The sequence below is a fragment of the Pteropus vampyrus genome, unplaced genomic scaffold (genome assembly GCF_000151845.1).
Source record: "Pteropus vampyrus isolate Shadow unplaced genomic scaffold, Pvam_2.0 Scaffold405, whole genome shotgun sequence".
Lineage (NCBI taxonomy): Eukaryota > Metazoa > Chordata > Mammalia > Chiroptera > Pteropodidae > Pteropus > Pteropus vampyrus.
Window position 1 is genome coordinate 94,804 of NW_011889186.1, and position 8,720 is coordinate 103,523.

Consider the following 8,720-nt stretch of genomic DNA (forward strand, 5'->3'; position numbering starts at 1 on the left):
CAGTTTTTTTGGTGCTGAGAACATTTAAGATCTATCCTCTTAGCAACTCTTGAGCATATGATATACCGTTGCTCACATCGTCACCAGAGGGACAAGTCCCTAAGTGCGCCGATTAAAATCGAAGGCTGTGTTCCCTAAAACAAATCATCGTGACTGAACCGGGTTTGTCCCAAGAATTCAGGGCTGGTTCAACGTTAGAAAATGCATTAATGTAATTCATCACATTAACACAAAAGAGAAGAGTCGATACTCTTAAATGCAGAAAAGTAAAATTACATACTCATTCATGATAAAAACTTAGCAAACTGGAATTAAAAGGTTTTCTTAACAGGATCAAGGGTATCCACCAAAAACACACTGCAGACCTATCCGGGGTTGAGGTTTGCGAGCATTGCCAGTAAATACGGGACAGGGTGTTTGCTGGCAGTGCTCCTGTCCCACAGCTTAGGGGCCTTCTGCGCCACCGCGGAGAGATAAAGAGAAATAAAAGATTTGAGGACGGAAATGGAAGACAGAGGAAGAGAGAACAGTCAGAGAGAAACTGGGCTCACTTCCGAGTTACGTCTTGCTTTATAAAGTCCCTACCAGGGACAACGGGGCTGGAACAGATGGCGCAGGTGGCCAGGACCACGGCGGGGCGGACTCTGCCAGCAGGCGCCAGCCTGGGGCTGCCTGACGCCCCGCGCTCTGTGTGTTGCAGCCTACTGGAGGTTCTGGCTGTGCGCCAGTGTGGTCTACGAGCTGTTCCTCATCTTCATCCTCTTCCAGGTAAGCGGCTCCTCTGTGTTGGCTGTGCTGTGGGAGCTCAGGTGGTCATGTGGCCCCCAGGTAAGTGAAGGTGACGGGAGGTTTTGCACATCGGCCCCTCCAGTCTGAGGTGTGGGGAAGAGGAGAAACTGTTGGAGTGAGCAGCTTGCAAACCGCAGGAAACCAAAAGAGCATCCTGGACCTAGAGGAGAGGCTGCTTTTCTAGGGAAGTTCCTGCCCTGGTCCCCGATGGGCCCATTTCTGTGCGGACGAGGAATCCAAATTTGCACGGTCCGATTCGTCTGAATAGCACTGTCCTGATTGGCCAGTCTCAGATTTTTTTGATTGGTTGGTATGGAGCTGCTCTGATTGTTCAGTATAGATACAGGTGCGGTATAGCTGCCAACTTCCAATCGGATGGGACAGGTCTCTCTGCCCATTGGTCAAGAGCCAGTACCAGGAAGTCCTTTATAAGGGCTGGCTCAGAGGACAGGAGCCTCCAGGTTCAGTCTGTGTCTTTCCTGAAATGCAGTGTGTGCCGGGCCTGTGGGGCCTCTGTCAGCAACGGCCGCTGGACTCTGGTCGTGAACTGCTCCCAGTTAACTGCTGGGAGTCCTTCTTGGTAGATACATTCCTTCTCAGGGTCCACAGAGGCATGGTTGGACCCTAACAAAAGTGGGCAGAGTCTGCAAGAAGACCCTCCAGAAGGATCCGTTTGTGAGAAGCTGGACCCACTGCCTTTCAGCAGAGGCTGTGTCCCCGGCTGGAGCTCAGCGGGCCTGGGCCCCTGGGTCAGGCCGTGCTGCGTCGACCCTGTCCTGGCGGCCTCTGGGCCAGACGAGTGTGGGCAGGGCCGGGCAAGTCCAACTGGTTCCTATGAGGGTGCCTGCTGGGCTGCCTCTGCTTTGAGTGGCAGGTGCTCCAGATCTGGGCCCGGAGCCACATGCCGGGGAAGAAGCACATCTGACCCCATGGCGCGGGGTCCTCTGAGTGTTTGAGGTGGACCTAGGGCCAGTCTTCGCTGGGGTTTTTTGGTTTTGATTTTGTGGTTGAGCAGTGTGGTTTTGTGTGCCTTTCTCCCTCCTGGCACACGTTGTGCAGGATGGTCAGGGTGGCAGTTAGAAGCTTGTCTCCTTAGTAAATGTTGGATCAGGATTTGTGGCCACCAGTGTCTGTTTTATTGGTATTGATTGTTCTGCTTAATCTAATGAATGCATTTCGATGGTGACCTTCAATTTACAAAGCACTTTAATTCAGTCTCAAACTCTGTGTGGCTGGTAAATTTCACTTTTTAGGGCAGGTGTTCAGTTCTGTGAGTCTTAACACCTGTGTATATTTGCATAAACACCGGCAGGACACAGCCCCGCCCCCGCAGACACCCTCACGTCCCTTCCTGAGAGTCTGCCGTCTCCCCGGCCCAAGCCCCCGCCCCACTGATGGGTTCTTTCTCCATCCCCAGTTTCGCCTTTGAGCATCTCCTGTCCGGGGCCCTACGATGCCTCTGAAACCCATCCAGCCTGTGCGTTTCAGCACTCCGCTGCTTTGTGATGCCAAGTGGTCTCCGCGACCTGCGCGCAGTCACCAGGTGGTGACACTTGGGAGTTGTCGCCTGTGGGGCTGCGGGGCTGCGGTGAGCACAGCTCCCTGCGGGCCAGGCCGTTAGCTCTCCCGGCAGCCCAGTGGCAGATCCAGGGGTCACGCCCTTGTCGGCACATGCCAGATGCTTCATTTCAGGCAGCAGGGCTTAGCACGGTCCTGATTTGCGTTTCTGGAGTGGCTGGTCATGTTGACCCAACTTCTCATGTGTTTATTAGCCACGCAGACATCCACTCTCGGAAGTGTTCAGGTTTTTTGCCTTTTTAAAAACTGGGTTTTTATGGTGTTATGACAGATTTTTATATAGTCTTGATATAAAGTCCTTTGTTGGGTTTGTGATTTGCAAATATTTTCTCCAAGTCTGTAGCTTGTCCTTCATTCCTTAACAGTGGTCTTCCTCATTTCTTTTCTGGATTGAGATTGTGATGTCACGTCTAAAATTTTTTTTTCTAATGTCATGTTACTAAGATACTAAGATTTTTCTCCTTTGTTTTTTTCTGAAAGTTTCATAGTTTTAGATTTTACATTTAGATCTCCTCCATTTTGAGGGTTTTTAAAAAATATTTTATTTCGAAATTATTGTTGATTCACAAGGAGTTCTAAAGAATTGTACAGGGAGGTCCCGTGTGCCCTTCACCCAGTCCCTCAAGAGTGACATTTTCCATAAACGTACAACAGTGCCGCACCAGGAGATTAACATCGATTCAGGCCATAGCGCTTGTCACACTTCGCCACTTTGACATGCGCACACACGAATGTAGTTCTTTGCAATTTTCAGTTTTATGACAGTGTGTTTAATTAATTTTAGCAAAATACACGTAACACAAAGTTTACCATCGTAGCCATTTTTCATTACACAGTTCAGTGGCATTAGGGCCATTCACGTGCTGCCGTCATCGCCACCATCTTCAGAACTTTGTCCTCATCCCAAACCGACGCTCTGTCCCCATGAAACACTCCCCAGCCCCCCAGCCCCCGGAACCACCCCCTACGTCCTGTTTCTGTGACTGACACTTCTAGGGACCCCAGGTAAGTGGGATCACACGGTGATTGTCCTGCGTGTGGCTCATTTCAGTCAGCACAGTGTCCTCACGGTGCATCTGTGCCGTAGCAGGTGTCAGGACGTCCCTCCTCTCCAACCCGGTTCCTCTCTTTTTCCTGTGCTGCCCCAGCTACAGTCTCAGGCGCCGTCCCCCAGACCAGCAGGCAGACAGCCTCGTCGTGTCCCTGATTTAGGGGAAGGGCTTCAGCGTGTCACCACGTAGCACGTCGTCGGCTGTGGGTTTTTCATAGGCCCCACGATTCCGTGGAAGATGGTCCCCTCTGCTCCTAATTTGTCTTTTTATTATGAAAGGGTGTTGGAGTTGGTCAGATGCTTTTTCTGCATCAAATGTGGTGATCATGTGGTTTTCCCTTTGTTAATATGGTGTGTTTCATCGATTCATTTTCTTATTTTCGACCAACTTGGTGTTACTGGTGTAACTCCCACTGGTCATGTGGATGACCCCATTTCTGTACAGCTGGGTGGAGTTTCCTAGCGTTTCACTGAGGACTTTGCGTCCCCGTTCATGAGAGACGGCGTCTGTAGTTTGGCTGCAATGTCCGGATTCTGCTGACATGGTCGGCTGACTCAGGAACGCAGCCCTCCTAACCCTCGGATCCTGTGGTCGCCACAGCACATGTGGGCAAATAGTTATGAATCATGTCATTGTCTGAGGGTCACTTCCAAAGACCCCAAGTCAGGGACAGGGGCCTCAGTCATGTGACAGGATGCAGGTCTGAGTGTCACCTGTCCATGCAGCTTGAGCATCCCCCCTTTGTTCCTTGGCTACTGCTCGGGGCAGGGGTGTGGGGATGGGGTCCTGATGCTGGGCACGTGGGGCCGCTCCCTGTGGACTGGTGGCCCAGCTTGTGGCCGGAGGGGGAGTGGGCCGCCTGCTGTGGGCCACCCTCCTCCGTCAGTGCCGTCTCGGGACCGTTTGGCTGATGCTGGTGTGTACGTGTCTGGGAAAGGCTGTCCTGGGGCCGCGCGAAGCGTGGGGGGGGCAAAGAGAACCCCCCAGTGCTCGGGCCACCCCTGCCCCTCCCATGGGAGGCACACCTGTGACCCATGCAGCATGGTCCTGTGGGGTGCGAGCGTCACCTGGGACTTGGGACTGCCTGGGGGACGGCATGTGCCCGCACAGTCGGTGGAGGTGTTGTCTGTGCACCGCACGCCCCAGTCCGCCCGTGCAGCTGGAGCTGTCAGGGACGTGGCCGGTGCATGTGTGTGGCTACACTGACCTTGCAGACTGTCCAGGACGGCCGCCAGTTTCTGAAGTATGTTGACCCCAAGCTGGGGGTCCCGCTGCCAGAGAGGGACTACGGGGGGAACTGCCTCATCTACGACGCAGACAACGAGACCGACCCTTTCCACAATGTGTGGGTAAGGTCGGCCGGGAACCAGGCGTGGGGTGGGCCCAGGGCTGCCCCGCCGGGGGCTTCTCTGGAGCCCGAGTCACTCAGACCGCATGGGTGGGCGGGTGCCCACTGCAGGGCACCTTTCTCTCCTCGGGTCAAGGTGTGTCGTCCACCCACAGCATGTGTGCAAGCCCCTGGCCTCGTCCCTCGGAGGGCTGTGGGGTGCCCTGGGGCCCTGGACTTGGGTGGGAGCCAGCCAGGGTGTGCACAGGGGGCGAGGGGGCTGCCGGGGCCCCTGAGGGACATCACACGACCTGGTGCTAGGCAGGGCTACTGGGGACCACAGGGGGTCACGAGGATGGGGTACGGGGGCTGTGCGAGGCCTGCGTCCCGTCCCCTGCAGGATAAGCTGGACGGCTTCGTGCCTGCACACTTCCTCGGCTGGTACTTGAAGGTACGGTGACCGCGCTGTTGGGCGGGATCCCCTGGTTTTCAGCCCCACCCTGGGCTCTGCGGCCGCTTCTCGTGGCGGGTGGACGTTCAGAGTGGTCGGGGTGTGGAGGGCACGGGCCCGGGGGCCACAGTGCAAGACGAGCCAGCTGTCCAGAGGCTTCGTAAAACCTCCTGGGAGCTCCGGGTATGACCCCAACCTGCGGCTTGTCCTTGGCATGGTGGCGGCCTGTGAGAGCCGCAGGCAGAAACCCTGCGAGGCCTCTGCCACCATGCCCACGCCGCTCATGAGCGTGGGGCCCACCTGGCATGCCCTCGGGCCCTGGACGCGTGAGCGGACGCACCGCACCGAGAGGTCACCCGAAAGCCTTCCGTCGGGCTGCTGGGTGGGGGGCTGTGGCGGGAGGGCTGACCCGCAGCGTCCCCGTCGGCCCGACCTGCAGACGCTGATGATCCGCGACTGGTGGACGTGCACGGTCGTGAGTGTGATGTTCGAGTTCCTGGAGTACAGCCTGGAGCACCAGCTGCCCAACTTCAGCGAGTGCTGGTGGGACCACGTAGGTGCGGCGCTCCGGGGGGCGGGAGACACGACGGCCTCCAGCAGGCTCCCCGGGGCGCAGGGCCCCCCGGCCCAGGCGAGACAGAGCGGGGTCCGCAGGCGCCCTCCTCCCGCAGTGGATCATGGACGTGCTTGTCTGCAACGGGCTGGGCATCTACTGCGGCATGAAGACCCTCAAGTGGCTGTCCCTGAAGACGTACAAGTGGCAGGGCCTCTGGAACATTCCAACGTACAAGTACGTGTCTGCATGGGGGCCCGGGCATCTGTGGGGCCTGGGGGTGGCCCAGGGTCCAGGCCCTGCTCCATCCGGTGCCTCTTTCGGGAATGGGGGGGCGCAACAGATGAGGATTTTGCCTCTTGGAATCTCCACCTGGCACTTGACCCTGGGCTGCCGTGGGAACCGGGAACAGGCGGCCAGAACATCGCAGCCCCCCCTGTGGCCTTCCTGGGAGGCTGCCGCCTGCTCCGAAGTGGCTGCAGGCGCCCTGGCAGTTTTACGTTGGTTTTAATAGAAAGGAACCGTCCAGGGAAAGAGTGGGATGGGCTGGGGTATGGGGCCTCCAGCCCCCCGCCACGGGGACCTCTGGGGATGGGGCGAGGGAGCAGCACGGGCGTGGCTGAGAGCCCTCCGGCCCCCAGGGGCAAGATGAAGAGGATCGCCTTCCAGTTCACGCCCTACAGCTGGGTCCGCTTCGAGTGGAAGCCGGCGTCCAGCCTGCGCCGCTGGCTGGCCGTGTGCGGCATCATCCTGGTGGTGAGCTGCCGACCTCAGGCGGGCCCGGCGGGTGGGGGCCGGGCACGTGGGGGCCCGGCGGGTGGGGGCTCGCTGCCCACGCCCTCTGCCGCAGTTCTTGTTGGCAGAGCTGAACACCTTCTACCTGAAGTTCGTGCTGTGGCTGCCCCCCGAGCACTACCTGGTCCTCCTGCGGCTGGTCTTCTTCGTGAACGTGGGCGGCGTGGCCATGCGGGAGATCTACGACTTCATGGACGACCCGTGAGGGCCGCAGGCCGGGGCGGGACAAGCCGGGGGCGGAGCTGGCACCACCGCGCCCGCCCCAACCTCGAGCCCTCCCTCTGCAGGAAGCCGCACAAGAAGCTGGGCCAGCAGGCCTGGCTGGTGGCCGCCATCACCGCCACGGAGCTGCTCATCGTGGTCAAGTACGACCCGCACACGCTCACGCTGTCCCTGCCCTTCTACATTGCGCAGTGCTGGACGCTCGGCTCCGTGCTGGTGCTCACCTGGACCGTCTGGCGCTTCTTCCTGCGGTGAGCGGCCCCCTGCGGCCCGCGCAGGCTGCCACCTGCTCCCAGCCGGGCTTTGACTGGGCGCGGTCCTGCGCGGTTCTGTGCTCCCCACTCCGGCCGAGCAGAGCAGTGTAGCGGGGCCTCTGCAGGCCGGCTCTCAGTAACACAGTCCCCACTGCCCCCAGGGACATCACCCTGCGGTATAAGGAGACCCGGCGGCAGAAGCAGCAGAGCGGCAGTGACCAGGGCGGTGCTGTTGGCCCCGTGGACGGGCACCCGCCTGGACCGGGCGACCCCCCGGAGCCAGCGCAGGCTGAGAGGGAGGGGGCGCCGGCTCTGAACTGACACTGCCCTTCGTGACCACCGGGACCCTGGCCTGCTGTCCCCGCACCCTGTGACTCCCGCCGGGAGCCTGACGGGCCTTGCCTCCTGGGTTTTCCCTCTTCTCCGTGCGTGTGCATGACGGGGCTCAGCGAGGAGGGCGTGCAGGCGGTCCAGCCCAGGCTGCGGTGTGCGTGCGGCATGTGTGCATGCGTGTGGCGTGTGCGGGGGACGCGTGTGGAGGGTGCGTGTGTGTAAGAGTTGTGCCTCTCGGGCTGGCAGGTGTGGCTGGGGTCTCTGCGTGGTCGGCCCACTGGCCTCTGGGTCCACACCAGGCCCTTGGGCCCCCTTTCTCCCTGCTGGCGCCCGTCGGCCCCCTGGCGGCCTGTGTCGGTGCCCAACCCACGGACATGCGAGGTGGCGGAGACAGGTGGACACATGCGGCCCGGAGCCGCTCCCTCGGAGGCTCCCTCCAGCTCCACCAACACGGAGGCGTGTGCACGCGGCAGAGGGCGCTGTGGCGTCGCGTCCAAAGCTCCAAGGCCCAGGTGCCCAGGGTGGGCAGAGGGTCATGGGGTCTCTGGCCTGGACCCAATGGTCATCTCTGTGAGCAAACAGAACAAATAAAGCAGCAGTGGCCTGCGGCTCGTGTCCTTGGCACTCCCAGCCCCGCCGTGCACCCACGCCTGCCTCCCTGCAACGTCTCCCAGATGGGGAACGAGCCCAGCGGGCAGGGCTGCTGGGCCCAGACAGACCTCCCACCCCAGCTGTACCCTCAGTGGAACCTGGCTGTGGGTGCAGCTGCTCTGAAAAGTAACCCGTAAGTGAAAAGAGCTCTGGGTCCCCAAGTCCCCACCCCGGCTGTGAGGACCCTCCCTGCCCTCTTGGGGTGGACCCAGTCTGCCCCCAGGAGGACTCTGGCCTCAGAGGGCTGGGTTTCCTTGGTTTAGGGGGAGTCAGAACTGCAGAGATGAGAACAGGCCTGGGGCCTGGGCCTGTGGGTATCGGGGCGGCCGTGGAAGGGCTGCCAGCCACGGGCACGCTGCGCGTGCACTTGTCCCGGCTGTGCCATGGCAGCAGCTTACCTCACCAATTCACATGATCTTGAGGCTTCTCTGCCAGCTCCCCAGCCTTTGTCTCCTGTGGCCCTGGCGCTGTGGGAGCATGGGCCACAGTCCCGGGGCACTCACAGGGGGTGCTTGGGACCGCTGGGCACTGCTAGTGGTGACGGGGCCTGGCACGTCCTGAGGCGCGCCCTTGGCCGGCTTGGCTGTACTACGTGGAGGAGCTGCGTCGGCACCACAGATACGTAGTCCTGTGCCCCCAGCACCACTGGTGGGGGGGGTGGCGCCTCACGCACCATCACTGCTTTGGGCCTCAGCCTCCCTCTCTTCAGTGGGGC

General features: G+C 59.9%; 1 protein-coding gene across 5 annotated transcripts in view; it reads left to right on the forward strand.

Moving 5' to 3' along the window:
* PTDSS2 (phosphatidylserine synthase 2) overlaps positions 1–7,962 on the forward strand; it is a 31,473-nt gene extending 23,511 nt beyond the window's left edge. Inside the window, exons 4-12 of one of the 5 annotated variants that reach the window (XM_011380769.2) lie at positions 701–828; positions 4,634–4,768; positions 5,147–5,197; positions 5,637–5,754; positions 5,852–5,987; positions 6,392–6,506; positions 6,601–6,746; positions 6,833–7,018; positions 7,183–7,962. In XM_011380769.2, coding sequence (XP_011379071.1) covers positions 701–828; positions 4,634–4,768; positions 5,147–5,197; positions 5,637–5,754; positions 5,852–5,987; positions 6,392–6,506; positions 6,601–6,746; positions 6,833–7,018; positions 7,183–7,342 — 1,175 coding nt within the window. In that variant the 3' untranslated portion in view covers positions 7,343–7,962. The remainder of the gene's footprint in view (positions 1–700; positions 829–4,633; positions 4,769–5,146; positions 5,198–5,636; positions 5,755–5,851; positions 5,988–6,391; positions 6,507–6,600; positions 6,747–6,832; positions 7,019–7,182) is intronic. The other 4 variants (XM_011380773.2, XM_011380770.2, XM_011380771.2 and 1 more) reach the window with 4 other exon arrangements.
* The last annotated feature ends 758 nt before the right edge of the window (positions 7,963–8,720 follow it).